The 27,077-nt window shown below is 40.2% G+C and overlaps 2 protein-coding genes across 2 annotated transcripts in view; one reads left to right on the plus strand and one right to left on the minus strand.

Annotated features, from left to right (window-relative positions):
• Positions 1 to 10,382: 10,382 nt before the first annotated feature.
• LOC116590149 (basic salivary proline-rich protein 3-like) lies at positions 10,383 to 11,138 on the minus strand. The gene has a single exon (XM_032341795.1). It carries the CDS (start codon positions 11,136 to 11,138, stop codon positions 10,383 to 10,385), a length of 756 nt encoding a protein of 251 aa, XP_032197686.1.
• A 68-nt stretch (positions 11,139 to 11,206) lies between these two features.
• Positions 11,207 to 27,077, plus strand: part of SPRED1 (sprouty related EVH1 domain containing 1) — a 114,380-nt gene continuing 98,509 nt past the window's right edge. The window contains exon 1 of the mRNA XM_032343238.1: positions 11,207 to 11,298. Coding sequence (XP_032199129.1) covers positions 11,267 to 11,298 — 32 coding nt within the window. The 5' untranslated portion in view covers positions 11,207 to 11,266. The remainder of the gene's footprint in view (positions 11,299 to 27,077) is intronic.

The raw sequence follows: 27,077 nt of genomic DNA on the forward strand, positions 1-27,077 counted from the left end.
CAACATCGTTGAGGGTACAACACTAGACATTTTGGGAAAAGACAACAAATCTTAGAAAGCAGAACTCCTGTCTTCTTAATTTGATATTCAGAACATTCAGAACACACACTAGGAACTTAAGAATACCTTGTAGATTAAACTAAACACAGGGAAAATGTCCAGTATAGAATTTTTACATTTTTACATGCATTCAGAGGAGAAAAGAGAAGTGGAAAGCCCAGTGGGAACGACACTGGGATGGATGAGATAAGAAGCAGGACAGGTGGCCTTGGGCATTTAGTATACAACAAGCAACCGTGGATAGTTCTTGAACTGGGCATCAAAACAAAGCACATCACATAAAAGAGTATTTTCTCAGAGCATTTTGGTATTAATTAGTAGATTGTGGAAATAAACCAACAGGGCCTGTACAGTAAAGAACTGTCAGACAATACGATTGAATATAAATAAGCCAGCCACATAAACATCCATCAGATCACTGTGCAGTATCAGACCCTCTCCTGGGGAAGATGAAGATAGGTATTGGTGAAAGGGGTAACATATTTAACTAGGCTGAGCACTGGGGAGTGGCTGTGAGCACTTCCCCCTCACTGGGCTTCATCTTCAGTATGCTGACCTTGTTGTTATGTAAGTGTGCAAAAAAGAACCAGACATTGATCAAACCTCTCTTAGCTCCAATTGTCCCTTTAGAGGCTGAAGTTATACAAATATACAGTCATCAGCGTTTTGTTTTTCCTATTCACACTCTCCTTGAACACATGGGTGAAGCCATTTTCAAGGATGGTTTTCCATTTCACTGTTCTTATTTATGTTTCACAATAATGTTTTATGGCAACTCACTGTGAAAAAGTAGAAAATATATATATTGGTCTCTGCCTCCAGTTCTTGGCACAGAACTCCTAAAACCCTTGTAATTTCCTAAGTGATAAGAACACTAGGAGCATCTCTTGTTCTAATATTTGCCTTTGACCCCGTCCCTGACACCGACCTCCTAAAACCCTTGTAAATTCCTAAGTGATAAGAGCATTAAGAGCATCTTTTGTTCTGATGAGGCTGAGCGGCTTTCTAGATGGCTTCTGGATGGGGGTCTGGTCATCAGAAAGACCAAGCCATGATTAGAAGCTTGGAATTTTCAGCCCTACCCCTTCATCTCCACAGACAGGAGAGGGACTAGAAACGGAGTTAATAATTGATCATGTCTATGTGAGGAAGCCTCCAAAAAATCCCAATAGTAGGGGGTTCAGGAAGCACCCAGGGTGTTGAACACACATGGGAGCTGGGAGAGTGGTATGCCTGGAAAGGGCGTGGAAGCTCCGTGCCCCCTCCCACATACCTTGCCCTACTCAAATCTTCCATTTGGATGTTTACCTGTATCCTTTATCATATATCCTTTTACAATAAATTGGTAAATGTAAGTAATGTTTCCCTGTGTTCTGTGAACCACTGCAGCAAATTAATTAAACCTGAGAAAGGGGCCATTGGAACCTCTGATCTATAGCGTGTTGGTTAGAAGCCCTGGGCTTGTGACCGCTTCTGAAGTTGGGGCAGAAGTGGGGGTAGCGGTGGGGACGGGGGAGCAATTTTATGGGACTGAGGCCTTAACTTGTGGAATCTGATGCCATCTCCGGATAGACGGTATCAGAAGTGAGTTAAATTGTAGGATGCCCAGCTGGTGTTGCAGGGAAATACTTCATGTGGGTTAAAACCTCCACCTATTCGGTACCCAAAAGTGAAGTGGGCTGTTTTAAAATAAAGGAGGCACGCAGGGGAGAAACACAGCAGGAAAGACCTGGAGTTTTCCCTATACAAAAGGGGGAAAACTGAGTTTCTTCCTAAATGTTCTCCTATGATTAATCCTCCATTTTATGTGAAGCAAGTTGAGTTGCTCTGATAGCACGTCACTTGTAACACTTCTAGCACTTACCACAGGAACGTGAATTTACCTATTGACATCTTCACTAGACGTAAGTTTCTTGCAGTCAAGTGCTGCTTTCAGTATATTTAAGTAACTAATTAATTAATGAATTCCTCTGATACAGTTATTATCTGTGACTTTGTCAAAGATGGATCATTTGAGAGTTGCCCCTAAGGACCACTCTCTAATAAATCCTAATGACAGTTTTCTGAAAGTTCTTTTTATCCTTCACTAAACACTTTTGGTTTTGTAAAAGAAGATCAGTATTAGAAGTAAACACCTTGAAAAAAGAATTAAAAAAAAAAAACAAGAGATGATTATTGTTAGAATTAAATGAGTTACATTCAAGTGAATGAATGAAAAGTAAAGGATAAACTGGGATCATACATAAGTAGAATTTATGAATTTGAATGGAAGTTTGGCCAAATATCTCACGTCATTTATATATTTGAATAAGTAAAAGCTTCAGAGATATAAATTCAAAATATAAATTAAAAGTTGACCTTTTGGTGAGGGCACCTGGGTGGCTCAGTAGGTTAAGTGGCTGCCTTTGGCTCAGGTCATGATCCCAGAGTGCTGGAATCGAGTCCCACTTTGGGTTCCTTGCTCGGCAGGGAGCCTGCTTCTCCCTCTGCCTCTGCCTGCCACTCTGCCTGCTTGCATTCTCCCTTTCTCTCTGACAAATAAATAAAAGTTGTCTTTTTGGAGAGACATAAATTACCAGTACCATATAAAATAGCATTTATTAAGCACCTACCAGACATTGCACTTTATAAGTTATGATGCAAAAATAATTTGACACCTATGGAAATTGGGGTTGACTAAATCTAGACATTAAACAAATACTCAGTTAAGAATAGTATCATGGGACATATCAAGAATAACCACATTTCTAGACTAGACCAAATAGTGTAGGGTGTAGCTAGCAATTTTATTTTCCTAAATCGATTCTAGAAAGCTCTATGGAAAATATTAGGAGACATACTTAAAATAAGCAGGGACAATAAGGCAGGTTAAGAGAAACTGTCCTAAGTCCTTGGCACAGCTTGGCAGGGTCTCCAGAAGGAAGACTTGGATGATCCAACAAAGGAAGGAAACCTGAAATAAACAAAGATTGGCTAAGACCCAGAAGACAATAAGGGCGTGAAGTGTTTTAGCTTCCTGATAAAAAGCTTTAGAGCTGAGGGTGGCATTCTCTAGTATGAAGGACGGGTCAGTGTCTTCTTAGGATTTAAAAATCTTACGGAGAAAGAAAACATCTCTGTCTGGAAAGGTAAGGACTGGCCAGGTGTCACTGAAAGCAAAGTTTTCAGCATCTAATAATTTCTAAACACAGAATTCTTCAATATAGTGTATATTTAGATTTTCTTATGCAAACCTATTGAAGATACTGTCACAGAATTCCAAAATGGACATATTTGGGGATGCTAAGAAGAATAGTGTCATTAGAGGAAAACAACAGCAGTTATTTTTATTACTTGTCATGGCATTTATTCAGATAACATCCTGTATTTTCTAAATGTTTCCTTTTGGTTTTCCATGTCTTCCTAGCTAGATTGTAGATTGCTGGAAAGCAGACTTTCTCCCAGCACCTAAAGTAGTCCTGAATATTGTCTTATCTACATGTTTTTTATCCATCCTCTCTCTCTCTAGGCCCTGACCGATGCCCTAATTTTCTCTCATGTAGACCATTGCCACAGCCTTTTTACTGGTCTCCAAAATTTTGCAATATATCTATATCTATCTATACAAGATGGTATACAAAACAGATAATAAAAATAACTGCTACCTTTTCTCTCAAATACTCACAATTCCTTTATAGCTCTCCTTCTGCCCTATCACCTAAACTTCTACATTCTTGGAATTATAACTGCTAAACTATATAAATTTTATATATATATATATATATATATATATATATATATATATAACACATCTACATTGCCAACACAGGTAGAGGTCTGGAAGAGTCAACTCTGTATGTAATGCAAGCTCTTATGTTTTGTTTTCAAATTAAAGTAGAGCAAATAGAAGTTATAATATATATAACTGCAGTAATAATATATGAATATATATATATATATATATATATATATATATATATATATATATATTCTATATAAGAATGTAATGTTTTAAGATGCCCTGAGTGGCTTGTGAGAACTGCCAGGCTTTACACATGCCCAACAGAGTGTAATGAAGCCCGACTGAAAGTGTGTTATTGTTGAATAGAAAGAGCAGGAATCTTTCAGGTAAGTCAGAAAAAAGAGAGTTGGGAAAAGAAGGAATGCTTTTTAGGGAAGCAGGAAGATTTGAAAGAAAAGGGGGAAATGGGGAGGTGGGAGGAAAGGGGCAGCCCTTATGGGCACAGTGCCCTGGTGGAGAGACCTGGGACTTCATGGAGCTGAGTGTAGAAGACTTGATGGAGGGAGGAGCAGAGACAAGATGCTGAATGTTCTTAATCCTAGACCAGAAAGAAGAGGATCAAAGGAAATAGGAACAAAAATCCTTTTGTTGCGGGGGGGGGGGGTATGAAAAGGGCTGAAAATGATGGTGGGAATATCTTACTTTTATATACTTGGAGGATAGGCAAGCCTGAAGAATGATACCCCTAATCAAGGTTAGGAAAGGCTACCTACCAGAGAGAGAGATTATTTACAGCAGGGCTTCTTAAACTTCAATGCACAGTTGAATCACCTAAGGATCTTGTTAAAATGCAGATTATAATTCAGTAAGACTCGGGTGGAGCCCAAGAGTTTGCATTTCTGCAAGAGTTTGCAGCAAGCTCCCAGGGGAAGCTATGCTGCTTTGAGCAGCAAGTAATTACAATATTCAACATGAGCATTTAAAACATTTTTATCAAATAAATAAACACAAATAAATAAATGCATTAGTGCTTCTAAGGTAGATATCTTCTGCAGCTTTACCAAAGACTCTAATTATGAAATTTATCTCTTTTTTACCCTTAGTTGATGGCAATGAAGACATATCTAAGATAAAAAGAGGGAATACAATGCTCAGTCCAAACCAATAATAACATATTCGAAAGCACAACCATGGTTAGATGTCTATATTAATAACAAGATAGTTACTTATGGCAACATATCTGCACACAAAAGTACCCAAAAGGACGTTCTGTGATAGAAGTGTTCTATATCTGAACTGTCCAGAATGGTAGCTACCAACCATTCATGGCAGTTAAGCCCCTGAAATGTAGCTAGTAAGACTACAGAGTAAGTTTTTAATCTTATCAAATTTAATTGATTTTAATTTGATTTTAATATAGCCACACATGGCTAGTGGCTACTGTGATAGTGAGAACTAACCAGATGTTGTTGCCTCTGGAACTGATGGTATAAGGGCATTTATGTACGTGGGCATCATAGGAGGCAGCTGATAACGACTCCTCCTCCCTTTTTCCAAAGTACAGTTCTCCTGCCAAGTCATCATCCACAACAATAATGATTTGAAATAGAAAGTATATGCCACCAAGGAGCTCATCTTGGAGAAGTTATATATACTACCAAAACACACACACACACACACACACACACTCTCAGACACACACACAAGTGCATGCACACACACAAACACACAAGGGTTTGTAGAGGAGAAAAATTTTAGTTTGAGCTTCAGCCACAGCCCTGCTAATGTGTGAACTTTGGCAAGTCACCTAACCTCTCTGATGGTCAGTTCCTAATTCTTTCTATAAATTGGAACTGATGATAATTCCTAGTGGGCAAGGGGGTTAGGAAGGTTAAGTTTCTAAAAGACATTCCAAGTTTGGTAGTTGTATACAATGGCCGGGTATTACTCACTAAAAGGGAAGTCAAATGCCATATTTGAAACAAAATCCAAGGAATCATCTAGACTCCTGTTGTGGTGCATTTGTTGCATGCACACATCCTTGGAAATTTTATGTCACAGATATTTCAATCCTTCACATTTACTGTACTGGGATCTAACCTTCAAGGAACAAGCATGCCAATTCCATTTGGGAGAATGATGGTAAGGAGAAGTGCTTTATTTAGCAGTGTGGGCCTGGTAAGCATCCTCCCTGCTAAGATTATGCTGAAAATAAAGGAAATCACAGACTGCTCATTTCCCTTGTACTGGTTGTAATCTTGTGGAAACTTCCTGTAAAAGGCAGTTATAGCATTAAAAGTAAACTGATTTCACACTCACCGGATACTACCAGACCAACAATTGCAGTCCTTTGGGAGAAAAATAAAATAGCATACTTATCCTTTATACTTTGTATTAGTTTGGAAGAACAAGGAAACCCTAGCAATGGAGAAACAGACTCATGCCAGAGGCAAGGAAACTATTTAGAAACATGGTTACCATTTAGTAATTCCTCTGAGAGGCAGAGCTCATTAGCCAAGAGACTGGTTTTACACACACACACACACACACACACACACACACACACAGAAAGAAAGAAAAAAAAAGATTGTTCATTAAACAAAGTACAGCATGAAAATAGAATCAATCCCCTTTGATCTAGGCACATTCTAGTTACAGTTTTAAAATTTTAAATTTTGAAACATCTGCTCAGGGGTAATGTTTAGAAATAGAAATTTGAGTATGTATTTTATGCACTGCTAGAACCTCACATGTTGGCATGATTATCTCCTCTTTTGGCTTTTCAAGTATACAAATCTCTGCTGAGAGCTTATTAGCGCAAGGGACAGCATGTGTGAAATGCTGAGCTGCTGTAGTGTTCAGGTTGCAAAAACAAGCTGGAGGGGGCTCTGAATTTCCATCACCATGTCAGTCAATACAGCTTCATTTTTTTTTTTTTTTAAGATTTTATTTATTTATTTGACAGAGATCACAAGTAGGCAGAGAGGCAGGCAGAGAGAGAGAGGAGGAAGCAGGCTCCCTGCTTAACAGAAAGCCCGATGCGGGTCTGGATCCCAGGACCCTGGGATCATGACCTGAGCCGAAGGCAGAGGTTTTAACCCACTGAGCCACCCAGGCGCCGGCTTTTCAAGTCTTATTAGATCCAGCTTCCCTGACTGAACTATCCCTTTGGCCTGGACCTGCCTTAGCTTATGATAGATGTTGGGCCACCCTTTTTTGGGTGCTGCTGAAATCGAGATTCTTAGGTAGGGATGTGTTTGGAGATGGGATGAAAAGTAGTTGTAGGGAAAAAGGTAGAAGACTGTGAAGGGTTAAGAAGGACCAAGAACCTGGCATCGTTCTGGAAAAGCAGATTTGTCAGTTCCATTACAGATCTGCTGATCCCAATCTTGGGAGTGGGGCTAAGGAATCTGCTTTCAAGCAGTACTTCCAGCATATTAAAAAAATATATATATTATAGAAAATTTCAAATATATGAAATAATAAAGAGAATGTGCTCATTATCATTTTGTAGCCAATCTTGTTTCATCTCTATCCCTACCTACTTCTTCCCACTCCTCACCCTACTGAATTATTTTGAAACAAATCTCAGATATATCATCTATAGATATTTCAGTATGTTTTTATAGAAGATGAGGACTTAAAAAAACCATAATCATAACACTAATACTTAAAAAAAATCTCTTATTATCATCAATCTCTAGTTGGTGTTTGCTTCCCCGATGATCTCAAATGTAAAAGTATTTGTTCAAATCAGGATCCAGATAAGGTCTCCCATATTGCCTTTGGTCATTCTGTCTCTTGTACTGGCGAAGGTACAGACACTGAGATAGAGCAGTGAGGCCTCTTGAACTTAAGGTAGCTACTGACAGTGAGTAAGACTGAAAGGCCCCTGACCCTTGAACCTGAACGTAGGACCATTTCTGATTGCTTCAGAGGAGAATTCTCTGTTCAGACCAAGATAGTTTACTAAAATGCTGGTAAGATCTTCAATAACTGGGTGAGAGGGGAGGACTAGAAATGTACCCTTAAAAAGAAGGGCACAAATGTGTCCTGAGAGGGGTATGGGGAACACTGGAGGAGGAACAGTTTGGTGATTGTGTCTTGGTTATAGGACTGGGAACAATCTAAAAAGCGTGAAGTTGGGCTATTGATCATATATTGCCCCTTTCGGTAAGTAATGTGTGTGAAAGTGGCCAGCACAGTGCCTTGCACAGCACAGCCAAGATGGTTTTCAGATCTCCCAAAGCCTGTCATTGATCCTTTCCCTGATGCAGGTGAATCTCAAGCAGATGCAAACTTCTTCAAAAGAAAAGGAGGCCTTTACCAGTGACCCAACTTTCCTTGTACTTACTTAACCATAATGACTGAGAGCAATCATTTATGGATAAGGCTTGCTAAGGGCCATGTGTCTAGCAAGAGTAGTAACAGAAGAAAGCCCATAGTTATTTATTGAATGAACAAGCAAGGCTGAGTTTAACCTTCCAAGCCACTGCCACCACCTTGTCATGGAGTGTACCATCATATCCATTTTACAAAATCGAAGGAAGAGCTAGAATTTATTGATCTCTTCATCTGTTCTAAGGGTTTCACGTATATTATTAGTTCATGAATCAGCACAACAGCTCTAGGAATTAGGTACTATTCTCTCCATTTTTCATGGGCAATGTTTATGTAACCTGTCTAGAACACACAAATGATAACTGATGGGACTTGATTCAAATCTGAGAAGGCAAACTGGGTAGCAGTAGTAGGAAGGAGAGCAGGCCAGTACCAACACTCCCGGAACAGGGTCTTCCCAGGAACAAGATCAAAACAAAACCAAACCACCACCACCACCAACAACAACAAAACGCATGTTCAGAGGTAAAAGAGGTCACCTCTTCCAGCCACCAACACTGCCCCTTCCTCACTCTGAGTAAGGAAATGCTGCTGCCCAAGAAAGAGGCAAGAGTTACATTAAGGAAACCTCAGAAATCAGTGGGCTGGTTTTGGGGACCGCCTGAGAGTCTTAGCTCCTTTACTCCTCATTTATTAAGCAATGTGCAAAACACTACTATGTGTAAAACACTGTTTAATAACAGGCTAGTGTATGCGCTCTAGAAAGCAGCAATCCTGAAACCTCCTGGAGACAGATGCCAGGTGAGGAGCGCTGGCTGGTTTGGGAGTTTTCCCCCACTCTCCTCATCCTCAGGAATTGTTTTACCCCTCAAGGTGGCAGGAGCAGCATTTACTCTCAGGCCACACAAACCTGAAAATGAGAGAAAAACACCGCACACAAAACTAGACTGATAGCTAGAGAGATGAGTCAGAAACTTAGGACTCAGCCCCCAGAGCGGATGGCGTAAGGCTGACTTTCTAGGTAGAAGGGATGATAGAATTTGCAGAGGCCAAGACCAGGGGCCGTGAGTTCTCTAGTCCCGCAGACCCTAGACTGCCGGCTGAAACCCCAGCAGGTTTCTGTGCAAAAACCTTTAAAGATGAATGCATACATTGTCCTCTTATAATGCAAAAGTGACAGCTGCCTATTCAATAATCATTCCGCCTCCGTTTAGAGCAGTTCGTGCCACAGAGGCATCTTCTGCGCTATAGTTATGCAACCTCACTCGCAGCGGGAGTTATTTCCTGTGCTTCTGGCTGCGCCAGATTCATGTAACACGCCTACTCTGGGCTTCAATGGAAGTCGTTCTCCATTAACAACCACTGTAGCTTTCGGAGATGAATGCCCTGCACAGCATACCCCTCGCGCTTTCAGAATCCAAGGTATTAAAACTAACTCTAACACACAAACACACACACACACACACACACACGCACTCCCGCTCTACATGCAGCTAGGGGACTGCAGCAGTGCAACCAGAGGGACAGCAGGCGGAGCTCTCTTTGTACGGTCCCTCCCTCTAACCCCCACCAACTAAAAATGAACTCATGCCAGTTCCATTCTTCGCTCTGCAAGGAAAACACAGGCACACACACACACGGCAAAACAGAGCAGCCTCCAACACACACACACACGCACACACGCGGCAAAACAGAGCAACCTCCAATTTCCTCCTTGACCACCGTGTCATTCTAGCCTCCTCGTTCTAACAACCCAGATATTCCAAAGCGAGTAACGGGGTGTAACGGGGAGTAACGCGCCGCAACAATGCAACCTCCCAAGCAGCTCCCCGTGCAGCTCACACCCCCGCCCCCTTTCGCGGCGTGCCAAGAGTTTGGAGCGCGCGCACGCACACCGAACACGGTGCCTGGCGTATCCCTCCGCCTCCCTCCTCCTTTCCCCACTCTGTGGCTCGACAACGATTTGGGAAATGAAGGGAGGAGGGAACTACTTTCCTGAAACTTGCTATGCTGCACACGACTTCGAGTTGCAGTGATTCGCCCGGAGGCCGCAGCTTTTAGCCCTACTCACACGCCCTCACAGCCCGGGTACTGCGCTCGGCAACCGCACCCCGCGTCCGCTCTGGCCCCCGGGGGAGGCAGGCGGCCGGGAGAAGTCGCCAGGGACTACTTCGCCTCCTTCTCCCTTGGGCGCCCCCGGTTCGGGCAGCGGCGGCGGCGGCGGAAGGAGCGGGCGGCGTGAGCGCTTCCGCCGCCCCCCTCACGGCTCCCCTCTGGCGGGTGTGAGGAGCTGGCCCGCCGAGCTGCTGGTGGGCACCGGCTGGTGGGGGACCTGCGTCCGCTCTCCTCGTTCTCCCGCTGCCTCCCGGGACCCTGTCTCCTGAGTACGCCTGCTCTTCTCCGACCCGGGTGGGGGAGATCGGCTTGCCTGCCCTGGCCTCACACGCTCCCCGCCGCCCCCTCCTCCCCCTCCTGGAGGCGTCCCGGCTGGAGCGTGTCTGGAGGAATCCGCCGCCGCGAGGCCCCTCGCCCCGGTCCTGCTCGTGGCTGAGGACCGCCCCGGCCGCCTCTCGGCGCTAAGCGGGCAGCCGGCGGCGAGGTGGGAGATGGTGGGGTGGGCTCCGGCAGGACCGCGCCGCCGCCGCCGCCTGGAGCCTGGGCTCGGCACCCTCCCGCCGGCCCCCACCGAACGGATCTCTGCTTCCTCCTCGCCGCATCCCTGAGGGAAGCGCCGCCTCTGCTCCCGGGTTCTCCGCCCGCCCGCTCCTTCCTGGCCGGACCCCGCCGCGCTCCACCCCGGTGGCGGGAGGAGCAGCTCTCCAGTCAGCCTTCGCAGCCCCTCTGCCCTTTTTCCTTTCCACCCACCCTCCTTGGCCTCCTCGGATCCTTTGGCTGGGCGCTGAGGCGGAGGAAGAGGCTGGGGTCGCCACGGCGGAGGTTGTTGCCGCCACCCCCCTGCGGGGGTGGCCGGGGTTCCCGGCTGGGGGGGCACCGTTCCGGGTGAGGCATCCACCATGGTGAGGCCCCTGAGCCGCTGCACCCGCGCCCCCCCGGCCGCCGCTGCCTCCTGCCCCTCGGTGCTGCTGCTGCTCCTCCGCCTGCTGTTGCTCCTCCATCTCCAGATCGGATCGCGGTGAGGGAAAGATGAGCGAGGAGACGGCGACTTCTGACAACGAGTAAGCGCCTCATTGATCTTGATTAGTAGCCCCCCCCCCATCCTTCCGACCCCTCTGAGACTTGGGTGCCGGAAAGCTTGCAAGCTTGGAGAGTTCGGTGCATCTTGTTCTGGAGATAACATTTGATTTCTTTAGCCATTTAATGGCAGCCCCCCCCCCCCCCCCCCCTTGCGCGTTCAGTTGCTTACTTCTGGGGGAGGGTATTGAGTGTTGGGGTGGGATGGCAATTGTACGCCTATGAGATGGACTAATGTGGACGGATGGTGGCGGGGTAGAAATTGTTTGCCTCGAAGACCCCTGGCCTGCCCTTTTTCACTTTAGCCTACCAGTCCATATACCCTGAATATCTATCCTGCTTCTTTTATAGCTATTTTACTTGGAAACTAATGTGTGGGAGCACCTCCTGCAGCAAACTGCTCTTGAATCTTAATTCGATGAGTCAGTGACTCTTAAATACCGATTAAACCTCCCCCCTCCCCCCTTTTAAACTTATGACCTGTAAGCTTCATGTAGAAAATGGAACTAGGGAAACATTTTTAGAATTTAATAACGAAGGGCACCTGGAGTGTGGGAGACATTGAACTGTTACGTTTTACCTTTGCGAATGCTGGGCATGCTTTTATCAGGGGCATAGAAGAATATTGAATGTTAATTTTTATCCTTCGGCTGTATTGAGAAACACCGTTTACCTTGGTTAAACAGTATTTACATTGCTGAATGTGTTGATGACTTCATTCATTAACTTCTAGAGTGTCATGGTTTAAGTTTGTGTTTATTTGGGCGGTTTGTTTTCCAAACGAAATATGTTGCCTTTTAAATATTTTGCTTCAAGGTAACGGCTGCCTGCAAGAATAATGGTGCGGTAACAGTTTTTACGGAGACCGGATTTAATTTCGTGCAGAATATTTGCGTCCGTTCTCTTGTAATTAAGCTCAAGTTTTGTTTATCTTTGGAGGATTGGAAAGAGTTAAGAGAGTTAGGACTAGTCCTAGGATGCATTCCTTTAAATAAAGTGCATTCCTCGAGTCAGACCTTTTTCAGAGAACTTTAAAATCCAAAGCCTAGGCCTGTTTAACATAAAATAGCTTGAGAAATGCCAAACAGCGTTTCTCCTCAAACCTCCACCCCCCCCCCCACCCCCAACACACTCTTCTGATGAGCGGGTGTGGGAGAAGGTAGATTGCTGCAGTGTCAGTGCAGTCTAGAAGCAGAAGTGGCCGCCATGTTCTCTCTCTTTTTGTGAATCGCCCTCATTTGCATAGCACACTCTTCATTCATAAAAAAATAATTAAACATCCATCACCTTGGACATCTTGAAAGGATTTCCCAGGACAAAGATTCAAAGCCTGACTGTCTGTCTTCTTATAGATTTTCGAGATCAGGAAGTAAGGAGAATTACAAGTTATAGGTTAAATTCAAAAACATACGCACACACAAACAACTACCTCTATTCTCAGAATGTTGACACAGTTATGTGGGAAATATCAGTTCGGGGAGGTGCTGGGATCACGTGATCGCCTCCATTCATAAAATACCTGGCTGTCCATTCACAGTGCAGTGCACTGTCTCACTGCCTTCCGCAGATTAGACCTACTTTGAGAGAGATCAAGAAGTATCTCAGATAACACTTAGTTAGGGGAGAAACTGCTAAAAATCCTGAACGGAAGGACGATAATTTTTACTGGTATCTTTTAAGAAAGTAGACTGGATCAAATGTCAAATTCTGTTTTAGAGATGGGAAAAGACAAATTACCATATTTAAAGTAAAATGTTAATATTTTCTCTCTGGATGCATCTAATAGAAAAATGAGGGAAGGTGAATTGACACATGCATAAAATACATTGTTTCTAAATAGACTTTTTCTAATACTTGTGGGCAGATTAAGGATGCAGGTTTTTCATTAGTGATATTGGTGGATGATACTGCTCTTACACTGAAAATCAGTAAACAATTCCCAGTACTTTTTAATCCCAAAGATGTTGGGATTTGAGACACCAAAAGGCAAGTTGAGAGGGTTGCCTTTTTTTTAAACTCAAAAAAATTAAAAGTTTTTGATATAGGCCACCTTGGAGATTACCTCATTCACTGAGACCTTTAGAATTCTGTTTTTTTTTTTTTCACAAATTTCTCCTGCATTATTAAAAAGTTATTCCCTAGGGCTTTGTTATGTTAGTTTTGGTAGAACAGTAAAAAATATTTTAGCATATGTATTTTTTAATGAGATATTATGGGGACAAACTCTTGGAGGTTTTATTTAAAAAAATTTTTTTTTAAATTTTAGGAAACGATGTGTTTATCTGGTAATCAGTTTTATTAGAGCCAACATTGTTCATTAGCTAAGCCACAAAGTGTGAACTCCTTTGGAATGTAGTTTTTATTCCAATAATTTATCTTATCTTTACTATATAAATGGTAATTTATTACTTTAATAGAGGTAATTTATTACTTATAGTTGTATATAATAAGAAACAACAAAAGATATATATATATATATATGTGTGTTATGGCAGACACACTTAAAGCCTCAGCATAGTAAAATTCCCCCATAATATGGATTTTATCTGGGCCTTTCATATATTTTTTTTTACCTTCATTTTCCTTTTTTAGGAGCCATAATCAGTAGGAATTTAATTACATTAGAGACTGTTTTTAACACTTAAATGTTATTCACCTGATTTCAACTTTTTAAAGACTGAAAATCACCCAATATTTTGGGAAACCAGTAACTTTTTCTAGGTAACCATTGTGGAAAAATCCAGTAAGGCCTTTAGAGGCCTCATTTTGAAATCCTCTAATACATACTATATTACTTGAAATTAGAGTTTCGTGTGGAGAGATAGCTCTCAAAAGTTGATTGTGAGTGTATATTTAACCAATAATTAATGAAGGATCTATTATATGTAAGACTTTATCTTATGCAGTGCCAAATTTGGGGAAGGGTTTGTAAAAGTCTGCTTTTCTTTTCCATCCTTCAGTAATAACGAACTAACTTAAAGAGTCAATTAAAAAAAAATTCCTTCTTGCAAAAGTAGTAATTTACGATAATGTACAAAATAGTCCTTAAAGGGAGTAAGTAATAATAATTTATTTGTGTATTTGTTTCTCAGATAACAACTCTTAACATTTGATATACTGTAATCAAACCTTTCCAGTGATGTTGATGATGAATCCTTTTTATTTATTGGCTTTTTACTATGTACCATGCACTATGATGGCTTTTTTCTGTATTATTTTATGTACATACATGTATACTTTTTTTTAAAACATTTTATTTATTTATTTGACAGAGACAAAGAGAGAGGGAACCCAAGCAACGGGAGTGGGAGAGGGAGAATCGGGGGAGTGGTGGAGATAGAAGCAGACAATGTAAGGCTAGATCCCAGGACCCTGGGATGGTGACCTGAGTGGAAGGCAGAAGGCAGATGCTTAACGAATGACTGAGCCACTTAGGCGTTTCCCCCAGAACATAGTTTTTAATGGCATAGTTTTTATGTTCAGTATATAACATACATTAGTTTTAACCAGGCTACTATCGTTGGATATTCTGTTAGTACTGAACAGTGCTGCATTTGATCCTTAGCTCTGTCATCATCCAAATCTTACTCTTTCCTGAAGATAGTCTAGGAATGGAGTTAAAGAAGATGTAAATTTTAAGTTTTTTCTGCTATATTGCTCTCTAGAAAGGAAAAATTCACATGACAGTGCTTATGTCTTGAAATATGTGTCCAGTTCTCTTTGAAAACATTTTTGCCAAATTTAAAGGTGGAAATGAAATCCTTTTCCTATTTTTAAAATGCCCTGGGTGGTAAAATAAAATTGATTTAAAAAACCCCCAAACTAAAAAAAAAAACAAAACAAAAAAACCCCCAAACCCCAAAACTTGTTAGGTTTTGGGCAACCAGACTGTTTTTAAATATCATGTTATGAATAGAATTAAAGTGATCATACAAAAGGCTTTTGCAGATAATTTACATAACTTTTAACTAGCTTCTATGTAGTATGGTGTAACATAAAGAGCATTGGACTTGGAATTGGGAGATCCCTTTCTGTCCTAGCTGTCACTAATTATTCTGTGCTTCTGGACAAGTGCAGCATCTGTGGGTCTCAGTTTGCTCATTTCATTTGAGCAATTTGAACTAAGCATCATTAGAGGTCCTTCTTGTACTAAATTACCCTGAAATAATTTAGTGATAGACAAACATATGTATTTGTTAATGATTTTTTTGATTAATTTTATTATGTTGTTTTTGACATATTTAAGCAAATGAAAGTCTTCCAGTAGAGATCTGGTAGGATACTGAAGTAAAAGCATGAATTTTGAAGGGCTGAGGTAAAAAATTTGGAGACAATTAGTACATTCATAATCTTTTTTTTTTTAAGATTTTTATTTATTTGTTTGACAGACAGATCACAAGTAGGGAGAGAGGCAGGCAGAGAGAGAGAGGAGGAAGCAGGCTCCCCACTGAGCAGAGAGCCCGACTTGGGGCTCGATCCCAGGACCCTGGCTGGGATCATGACCTGAGCCGAAGGCAGAGGCTTTAACCCACTGAGCCACCCAGGTGCCCCCATTCATAATCTTTTAAGACTTTATTATTTTGGGCTTAATAGCCACATGTCTTTGATAATGTATATACCTCACATGTAGAGAACTTTGTACTGTTTTTTTTTTTTTTTTTTTTTTTTCTTTTAAAAACTATGGCCCCTGGATGAATAAGTGAACAAAAGACTATTGGGCTTAAACCAACTTGAGTAGTTCTAAAAGGAATATACTACTTTTAGTAGTTCTAAAAGGAATATATTCTAAAAGGAATAACAAGAGACCAGCTCTCTCATGCTTTACTTACTGGCTAAGAAGTGTCAAAAGTCTTTTCATTTGGTTATTCATATTAATCGTATTAACCTAAGACTAAGGGATAATTTTACACGTAATTATTTTAAGAAGTTAACTTAGATAATGAGTTTTTTCATTCTTTGGTAGTTAGATTTAATTCACTATTTATGACAAGTTTTATGTCTGAGCTGCATCTCATTTTATTTTATTTTAAAGATTTTATTTATTTATTTGACAGAGATCACAAGTAGACAGAGGCAGGCAGAGAGAGAGAGGAGGAAGCAGGCTCCCTGACCAGCAGAGAGCCCCATGCGGGGCTCGATCCCTCGACCCTGGGATCATGACCTGAGCCAGAGGCACAGGCTGTAACCCACTGAGCCACCCAGGCGCCCCTGCATCTCATTTTAGAGTTGACAGCCAAAGTCATTACAGATCCCTGAGATGTTTTTATGGCACTCAGTATGGTTTGAGATGAAAAAGAGCTCTTCATGTATTTTTGTTTAAATGTAGTTCATTATTTTTGTTAAAACATAGTTCATTAGTAATGGATTTTAGACCGAGTTATTAAATTGCTTCAGACATAGGGTTCTTAGAATTAAGAGTGTTTTTACTAATCTCTAATTGAAATTTGTTTACATTCATAATTGACAGAATTTCCAACAAACCATAGCAGCATTAGAGATACTTGTGAGAGCAGTTAGTTTCCTAGGGCTGCTGTAATGTAAAAAAGTACCACAAAATGGATAGCTTAAAACAACAGAAATCCATTGTATCAATTTTGGAGGCTGAAAGTCGAATATCAAGGTGTTGGCAGGGCCACGTTCCTATTAAACCAGTAGGGGAATCCTTCCTTAATCTGGCTTTTGGTGGTTGATGGCAGTCTGGCATTTTTTGGCTTGCAGCTGCCTGATTGCATTTCCTGCCTTCATCATCACATGATGTTCTGCCTGTGTGTCTCTGTGTCTTCAAGCGGCCATGTGATACCAGTCTTATTGGATTAGGAGCCGCCTCTACTCCAGTATGACCCCCTCTAAATAAATTACACTTGTAGTGACCTTATTTCCAAGTAAGGTCATGTTCTGAGGTAGAGGGTTTGAACACAACATATATTTTTTTAGAGGGATACTATTCAACCTGTAACACCAATAAGTCAGATTTTTTTTTCTTATGGTTCAGTTGCTGTTCATTTGTTACAGATTTATTGAAATAGTGCTTTGAGTCATTGTAGGGACGGCTTGCAGGGTCATTCAGAAGAACATGTGACTCTTCATCTCAGGGTTGTGAGTTTAAGCCCCCTTTTGGGTGTAAAGCTTACTTAAAAATAAATAAATAAATAAATGAAGTTACAGTTATTAAACCATTGGTAGAGTTTATGTGTATCTTAATAAAGCATGGCTATTGCTGTGTCTAAATTAAAAATATTTTGATAGCTATTTCAGTATAATTGATTCTTTTGTAATCCTATGTATTTTGTTTTAGGCCTTTAATATTATTCTGAGAAGGGGGCCATAGCCTTCAGTCAGTCAAAGAAGACTATTGACACAAAAGGTTAAAATCTTCTGCTATAGACAAGAGGCTGAACTCAAAGATAGAGTTTATAAAATTGGAAGATTAAGAAACATGAATAGTTAAAGGAACAAGTCCAACGTAACAGCTCATAGTTCCAAAACAGATCATGGAGGAGAGGAAATACTCAGAGATAATGGCTGAGAATTTTCAAGAAGTAGCAAATCAAACCCAATTCAGTGAACTAAATACGAAACAAAGCTTCATAGTCAGACTGGGTTTATCTTGAGACTGCATTAATGGATCAACATAAGAAAATTGATGTATTTTTATCACATATATAGATTAAGGAAGAGAAATAATACAGTCTTAAATGCCAGAAGTGCAGTGTTGTCATTCAGTCTCTGTTCATAATATGGAACTAAATGTTTATAATTTATAGATTTATAGTATACGTTCATAAATGGAGATTTATAGTACTTTTCTACTTCCTAGAATTTTAGACTTTATATATATATATATATTTTAGATTTTATTTATTTATTTAACAGAGATCACAAATAGGCAGAGAGGCTGGCAAAGAGAGAAGAGGAAGCAGGCTCCCCGCTCAGCAGAGAGTCCGATGTGGGGCTTGATCCCAGGACCCTGGGATCATGACCTGAGCCAAAGGCAGAAGTTTTAACCCACTGAGCCACCCAGGCACCCCTAGATTTAATATTTCTCATTTAAAAAGATGGTATTGGGTTTGGTCAACTTTAGGATAGCTTTTAGTATAAGAGTTGTGGCCTAAAGTCACCAAACTTTTCTTGTTGTTGTGAATTACATTGACTTTGTAAGTTTGGAGTTAGGGGTCAGTTTTGGGTTTGCACTCTTAGTGAAATGTAAAAGCATTTCAGAATTTTGGTTGCTTGAATTATATGGATTTTTTAGTATTTTTCAGGACAGATACCATTAGTAACTTTCTCTTCAAGAATTTCAGTGCAGTGACATTTGAGTGGCTTCTAGGTACTTCCACTTTTCCTTAGCCCTGGAGATACAAAGATAGGTAAAACCTGATAACTGCTTTCACTATCCAGCAAGGGAACTAGATCCTTCTGAAATGTGATGTGTGTTCTGTATATGAAGTTCTTCAAGGCTCAAGGAGAAAGTGATTATTCCTGGCTGCGGATGGCAGTGTGGGAGTTGTGTGAAGGAAGGCTTCAGAAAAGGTCAAATTTTAGGAGCTGGCCAGAGATAAGGATGATGGAAAGGGAAGGGCATTTCAAGAAAGGAGGGGAAAACAAAACAAGAACAAGCATGAAATGGGAAATGAAAAGTTAGGAGAAAAGTAATAATTTTTTGGATATACTTATTTGCAGGAGTGGTGGGGGAGAACATTATATAAAAAACTAATGATGTACTGTACTTTGGTTAATTGAATTAAAAAAAAAAAAAGACTGTTGGAGGCGTTTGTGAGAAGTCTAGATTTATGCTTAAGTTTTGTCAGCAACCTTGGGGCAAGGGTGATGGCTAGCCCTGGAGCATGACCCCCACAAGATGAATGTGAAAGAAGCTGCTGAAATTCAGTTTTTGTTTTCTCTTCTTCTGCCCTCCCCTCTCTTCTCCTATCCTACCCTCTCCTGTCTTGTCATGTCCTTAGTAGGCTCCATACCCAGGCAGGAGCCCAATATGGGGCTCAAACTCACCACCTTGAGATCAAGACCTGAGCCAGCGGGGCACCTCAATGGCTGAGAGAGTTAAGTGTCTGGGGCTTAGGTCATGATCCCAGGGTCCTGGGGTCCAGCCCTACATCCGCCCTACATCAGCTCTCTGGAGCCTGCTTCTCCCTCTCCTCCCTTGGCCTGCTCCTCCCCATTTGTGTTTGTGCTTGTGCTTGTGATTATGCATGCGTTCTCACTCTCTGTCAAAAAAAAAAAAAAAAAAAACCCCAAAAAACAAAACCTGAGCTGAGATCAAGAGTAGGGTGCTCAACCAACTGAGCCACACAGGTGCCCCGAAAGTCAGTCGGTCTTGACAAGATGAAAAAATTTATTTTAATTCGTCAGCGATGATATTTTTGAACAGGGTCCTCATTAATACTTCAGACAATGCACTGAGTTCAAAGAAAAGTTGTTCTTTGAGCTACCCTTCCTCACTCCCAACTGCAAGTCTTAGGTCAGTAAGGATACTTAATGAGAAGTACCAGTTTAAGTCTTTTCATGTAGGCAGTGCAGAACTACTAATTTAAGTGAGGCAGTGATCCCAGATTTGTGTAAAAAGCTGAATGCTGGGATTCATTTGGGCAGTTGATTGGAGGGAGAAGATGAACTACAGTTGATGAGGAAGATGTAATAACCAAGTCAGAACAGCAGGAAATAGTGCATTTGAAACTGTTGAGGATAAGTTTGTGGGGCAGTTCAGATGGCCAGATGATTACTTGACTGGATGTGAAGGGATGAGTAGGAAGAGTGTGGGATGACTTCAGCATTTTAAATTTGGGCCTCTTGATGCTTTTAAATGAAGTGGAAAGAGGCAGAGGTTTTTATTGGGAAAACATCTCAGTTTTGGCCTTTTAAAACTTCCCTACCTCTAAGCATCAAGGTAGAAGATGTCTCATAAGGTATATTAAATATAGGTTTGGTATTCCAAAGAAGGCTGAGAGGGTAGAGTTAGAGGTGATGTCTTTGACATATGTAATAGATGAACCAGGGGTAAATTGCCCAAGAAGAATATTTTAGTAGTGGGAAGATGAATGGTAAGAAACAGCAATGTTTTTGAGAGACAAAAGACAGAAAATTCTTTTTTTTTTCTTTTTTAAGAGATTTTATTTATTTATTTGAGAGAGGAAAAGAGAGCCTGAAAGGGGAGAAGCAGACTCCCCAAGGAGGTAGGAGATGTGGGACTTGATCTTGGAACTCCAGGATCATGACCTGAGCCGAAGGCAGTGGCTTAACCAACTGAGCCACCCTGGCATCCCAAGATAGAAAATGCTTGATAGGTAGGAGAGTTTGGAGGAAGAGTATTAAAGACAAAATAGGAAGTAATGAAGTAGAGACAGAAAAGAGTACGGTTAAACACATTCAGGGGAAAATTGGGAGTTGAGATTATTGTTGAGGTGATGCAAGAAAGAGAAAAAACATTTACAGAAGGCTTGGGTAAAAGGTAGAACAAAGTCTAGGAAAGAGAAGTCTCTCAGACTTTGTTATTGTTTGTCATATGCTGTGCTAGATTTAATCCTAATGACCCATGTGAGGTAAGTATTATCCATAGTTTACAGAGGAGATAACTGAGACTTAAGAGTGGTTTAGTAACTTGCCCACAGCCACAAAAGGGAGTAAGTGGTAGAACTGAGATCCAAATGCATTGTGTTTGTACCATACCATATGCCAGTATGTATGCCAGTCAGACTTGATTTTAAAGAAAAAAGGGAGGTTGGAGTGATACATAGACACAAAGAACTGACGGCTGTTTTAAGGGACTGGAAATTTTGGTAAAGTTAAAGAGCATGTAGAAGTGGGAAAAATTGAAAAATAGATATTGACCAGAAAAGATAGACTCCAGAGTAATGATAGATGAGAGAATATTAAGGTAGAAAAGGTTGTTGCAATAGAGGAGCCAGGATCTGCTAGGATATTTATAGAAAAAGGTTAATATTGGGGTGCCTGGGTGGCTCAGTGGGTTAAAGCCTCTGCCTTCGGCTCAGGTCATGCTCTCAGGGTCTCAGGCTCTCTGCTCAGCAGGGAGCCTGCTTCCCTCTCTCTCTCTGCCTGCCTCTCTGCCTACTTGTGATCTCTGTCAAATAAATAAGTAAATAAATCTTTAAAAAAAAAAAGAAAAAGGTTAATATGGCTGTTTAAGTTGTTAGGTTGGGTGGTATCAGGAGTTGAGGTGGAAAGGAATCTTGAGGCAGCACCAATGTGTTTAATGTGTGTGTGGATTGAGTGACTTAGAGTGGAAGTATGAATGCTGACGTCTGCCTCTACTATTTGAAGAGACTGGAATAAAGGTTTTAGAATTGGAGGTTGAAGATGGAGGGTGCCAGTGGAAGGAGGGCAAGAGAGGGAAAGGTTTAGCTGTGGGAAGAGTTGAGAGTATTGGAATGATAGGATCTCATGTAGTAAGGGTCTTATCCTGAATAAGGACGTTAGGAACTAGGGATGTTGGGAGTTAGAGAAAGGAAGATAGACATGTGAATAAATTAACCAGATTTGGATTTTAATGAGAGAACGTTAAGGTTTTCTGAGAGGCTAACCAAGATACTGACTGATACTGTAGGGTTTTATCCAGATACCTTATACTGTCTTTGGGAGAAGGTTTTGTATTTTTGTAATCAGAAAGTCCTTTTCAAAACAAAATTCACTAAAATTACAATTTTGTGATTAACTTGGGTCCTGCAGTTACTGGTGATTGCCTCATTAAGACTTTGGCAAATCACATAACATGTCTTTGTGCTTGATTCTCCATCTGTAAAACCAGGATAATATGTCACTACTTCAAGGGATGTTAAAGTAAGCCTCCTCCTCCCCCCAACATTTTTTTTGATTAGAGATAAGAGGACATTAAAAAGAACTTCTAGTTCTTGAGAAGAAAGGTACTATGTTCATGAAATAATCAGTGCTCAATTTCATTTAGCCTAAGGTAGGGTTACTTTTAAAAAGGGATTACTGGGGCGCCTGAGTGGCTCAGTGGGTTAAAGCCTGTGCCTTCCACTTGGGTCATGATCCCAGAATCCTGGGATCAAGCCCCAGAGCCCCACATCGGGCTTTCTGCTCAGCAGGGAGCCTGCTTCCTCCTATCTCTCTGCCTACTTGTGATCTCTGTCTGTCAAATCAATAAATAAAATCTTAAAAAAATATATAATTTTTTCCAGGAGGAAACAATTTTTCCAGGAGGTCAATAATCCTTTTTTATTTTTTTTTTAAGATTTTATTTATTGATTTGACAGAGATCACAAGTAGGCAGAGAGGCAGACAGAGAGGAAAGGAAACAGGCTCCCTGCTCTGAATTTAGTCTGTTAAGTTTAATTTGGGCAGCTAAAGGTCTGTAAACATAATGTTCTTTTTAGTCACCAACAACATTGGCAGAGAGCCTAATGTGGGGCTCGATCCCAGGACCCTGAGATCATGACCTGAGCCAAAGACAGAGGCTTTAACCCACTGAGCCACCCAGGCACCCTGAAAAATTGTATTTCAAATTAAATGTTAAAGAAGGAGCTTTTTGAAAGAACTTAAAATCTAAAAATTCCAACAAGCAAAAAATAACAAATCTATGTTGTGAGTATTTTCTTTTATGTTCTGATAAAAAAATGAGAGAAGAGGTAGCTAGATTAGTAACTAGTGTTGGCCAAAATATAAGGCAAAGACCTGACTCCAGCCAGTTTCTTATTTGATACTTAATACAACTAATTACATAAGGAGTATATTTCTAGAGCTTATTAATTAAAGCAATTTTTAATACATGAGTATATTTTGGAAGTATAAATAGCTTTGACATCTCTTTGTCCATTTCAGTGGAAAAAGTTCTCAGAAAAATAGCATCCTATGGAAGATATAAAATCTACTTTTGTGAGAGAAGGTAGAGAGGAAGATTTTTTCGGCTTATTAAAGATGTAGACATTTACTTTTTTGCAGCTATAATCAAACTTAAGATTTCTACCTAATAGGTGAGATGGGCTAAATCTGTTAGTTAGCAGTTCATTGCTCTGAATTTAGTCTGTTAAGTTTAATTTGGGCAGCTAAAGGTCTATAAACATAATGTTCTTTTTTAGTCACCAACAACTAAAGCAAAAATCTGTTTATATTTTCATGTAGCCTTATTAGCTTATTAATCTGAAACTAATTTATTAATAAAAATAGTTGCTTTAGATACATAATTACTGAAACTTGATTTAGAAAGGAATTTGAAGGTGTCTGTGAATCAAAGTCTTAAATGAACATAAATCAGGAACTTAAAAATATGATGAAAATTATATGTACTTTTTCTCTTGAGAATTATTTAATCCAAAAACCCAAACTTCATTAACTTAGTAAAAGTTGAGAACATATACCAGATAACTTTAATAAGTATATCAAATTAAGGTATTCTTCAACTCCCTATTTTGAACACTTTAAAAAGGAAAGAGAGAGGGGCGCCTGGGTGGCTCAGTGGGTTAAGCCGCTGCCTTCGGCTCAGGTCATGATCTCAGAGTCCTGGGATCGAGCCCCGCATCGGGCTCTCTGCTCGGCTGGGAGCCTGCTTCCCTCTCTCTCTCTCTCTCTCTGCCTGCCTCTCTGCCTACTTGTGATCTCTCTGTCAAATAAATGAATAAAATCTTAAAAAAAAAAAAAGTTTGACTTATAATTACTGGATAACTTTGAGTCCCATTTTTGCATTTATCCTGTCTCAAATAGATTTAACTAGATAGTAGGAAGAAAATAGTGAAACTGAGCTGAATCCTTGTAATTGACTAGTATGGTCTGAATATTCATCTTCCTGGGAGTCCATATTGACATCCTAACCCTCAAAGATGATATTAGGAGGTGGGGCCTTTGGCAGGAGCTTACATCTTTTTTTTTTTTTTTTTAATTTATTTATTTGACGCAGAGAGAGAGATCACAAGTAGGCAGAGAGGCAGGCAGAGACGGGGGGGGCGGGGAGCAGGCTCCCCGCCCAGCAGAGAGCCTGGTGCAGCGCTGGATCCCAGGACCCTGGGATCATGACCTGAGCCGAAGGCAGAGGCCCAACCCACTGAGCCACCCAGGAGCTTAAATCTTGAGCTTGGAGCCCTTGTGCCTTCCCAGTTCCAAGACTCCATAGAGAGGCTTTGGAGAGATCCTAGCCCCTTCTGCCATGTCAGGGCACAAGCAAAAAGGCTTCCGCTATGAACTAGGAAGAAGGCCCTGAGCCGACCATGCTGGCGCCTTATCTAGGACTTCCCAGGCTCCAGAACTCTTAAGCAAATTTCTCTTGTTTGTAAGCTATCCAGTCTGTGGAGTTTCGTTGTAGAAGCCTGAATGGACTAAAATACTGACTTTTCTTTGTTTGGGTGAGAACAAGGAACAATAATTACCTCAAAGAATGAAGGAAAGAAAAAAAAAAGCACAATTTTCAGTTGCTTTTAGTTTCATACATACAGTTTTTACTTGTTTTAAAGTATATGTACAAATGTTTATTCATTTTCACCTAATATACTAAGAATTTTCATACTTATGCATAGTTTTTTTAGTAATATAATTTTAATGTTTGTAATATTTCATCTAGTTGTACTGTATGTTTACACAGCCATTATCTTATTCATGAAAACTTGGTTTCCAACTCTTTGCCTTAATAAGTAAATAACATTGTAATGAGCTATTTTTTTTTTTACATGTAATTGCTTTTTTCTTTTCAATTAATTTCTTAGGATGAATTTACAGGAGAGCAATAAATATGTCAAAGAATATTAAGTTTTTAAAAATTTTGTTACGAATTGCTGCTTCCAAAAATTCACATTTTTTTTAGTATTGTAGATTATAAATGAAATTCATTCTCAGACTTCTTAGATTCCATTTTTTTTTAGTATCTTGCAGTTTTTTTATATAGCTCCCAGCCCATAATTAAGTGACAGCTAATATTTGAGTGATTACCAGCATCATCTTAAAATTATCTTGTGGATTTAGTCTTCACAGCAACTATTTCAACATTGTTATAATTACTGTGCTTCCATTTACAAAGATGAGGAAATGGAGGCTTAGCAAAAAGTTAAAGAACTTGACAAAGATTATATAGCTGGTAAAGACTCCAGAGCATGTACCCCTGAAACAGGCTTTTAAACTTTTGACTGTAACAGTCATAAGTACATAATACATGCATTCATATGCAAACATCATTTCATAGATCAACTTAGACACACTGCGATGGCACAAGAGGATTTTTGTATTTTTTTAAAAAATTGAGATAGAGTGGACAAACTTTGTTAATACATTAATTTCAGGTGTACAGCATAGTGATTTAACAATTCTGTATGTTATGTCATGCTCACCACAAGTGTAGCGACCATCTTTCATCCTGCTCTGCTATTATAATACCACTGACTAGATTCCCTATACTGTACCTATCATCCCTGTGACTTAGTCATTCTGAAACTGCAAGCTTGTACTTCCCGCTCCCCTTTATCCCTGGGCCCATTCCTATTCTGTATAAAAGCATAATGCTGGTCAGGACTTTGTAGTTAAAAATCCCCTCTTCTGGGGGCGCCTGGGTGGCTCAGGTCATGGTCCCAGGGTCCTGGGATCTAGCCCTGCATCGGGCTCTCTGCTCAGCAGGGAGCCTGCCCCCCCCCCCATCTCTACCTGCCTCTGCCTAGTTGTGATCTCTCTCTGTCAAATAAATAAATAAAATCTTAAAAAAAAAATCCCCTCTTCTGAACTACAGTGTGTAAGGGATGTTGTACTCCAAGGATGCTTCTGTTGGTACTAAAGATTTACATTTATGTTCAGTTTATTATTTCATGAAAATAAGAGATAATATTGGAAGGCATAGAATCCTCAGGGGAGTGCATTTCAAGGTCGAGTTGTGAGGAATTTCAGGGGAATTCAGATTTGAATTGCTGTAGCTCAATTATAGATAATATGTGTTACATCCTTGCTTCTCACATTTCTTCACTGAAGGGTTCCAAATGGTAAGGGAATGCATCCCAAAGCAGTCTTAAAAAGGTATAAAATTATTTTGAAATCTAGCAATCGATTTCAAAGATTTATGTAAATCTTGCATTTTAATCAGTACTATAGTCGTATTTCCTGTATGAAATGCTTCTAATTATTTATATTAGATGGAAAGCTTTTTAACTATCATATCTTTGCATATTTATATCCTGTGCCATTATGTGTCTAGCTCATGTGGCACATTCCTGGGAGGAAGTGTATTCTGGTGAGAGGCAGCATTTGAGGTACATCAGCGTGTTGCTCCTGGGTGGAGGGCATGATTATATCCTGTAATTATAGTGGCTGACATTTTCAAATGAGTAGGGAACCTTTGGATCCAGGAAAAATTAATAAAAACTTTCTGAAATACAAAAACAATATACACTGTGGGAAACTGGGAAGACAATGGGAAATTACCCATTGAAAAATTTTCTTTTCTGCACTTATTTATGGTAGAAGTATTATAAAGGCAACAATATGTAGAAGTGATCTTAAATTAAAAAAAAATGTTTCTATAAAAATATTAGGTAGATTATACAGTTTATATAGACAGTGAATTACCTGTATTAGGAAGAACAAAATTTTGCTAATTGGCACTCTAAAAATATGCAAAGCTGTATAGAAAGAAAAGAAAACTCAGATTCTGGTCTCAGTTTTACTATTTACCTATGTGACTTAGATGTTTTAGTGTCTGTGCTAATGAGCACAGTTATCTTTCCCTGTCCATAAATACTTCTTCATGAAAAATGTAAATAAATAGATGAGTTTTAATTTACTTGGGAAAAGGAGGGTTTTCTAGAGG

This window comes from Mustela erminea, chromosome 5, assembly GCF_009829155.1.
Source record: "Mustela erminea isolate mMusErm1 chromosome 5, mMusErm1.Pri, whole genome shotgun sequence".
NCBI classification, from domain to species: domain Eukaryota; kingdom Metazoa; phylum Chordata; class Mammalia; order Carnivora; family Mustelidae; genus Mustela; species Mustela erminea.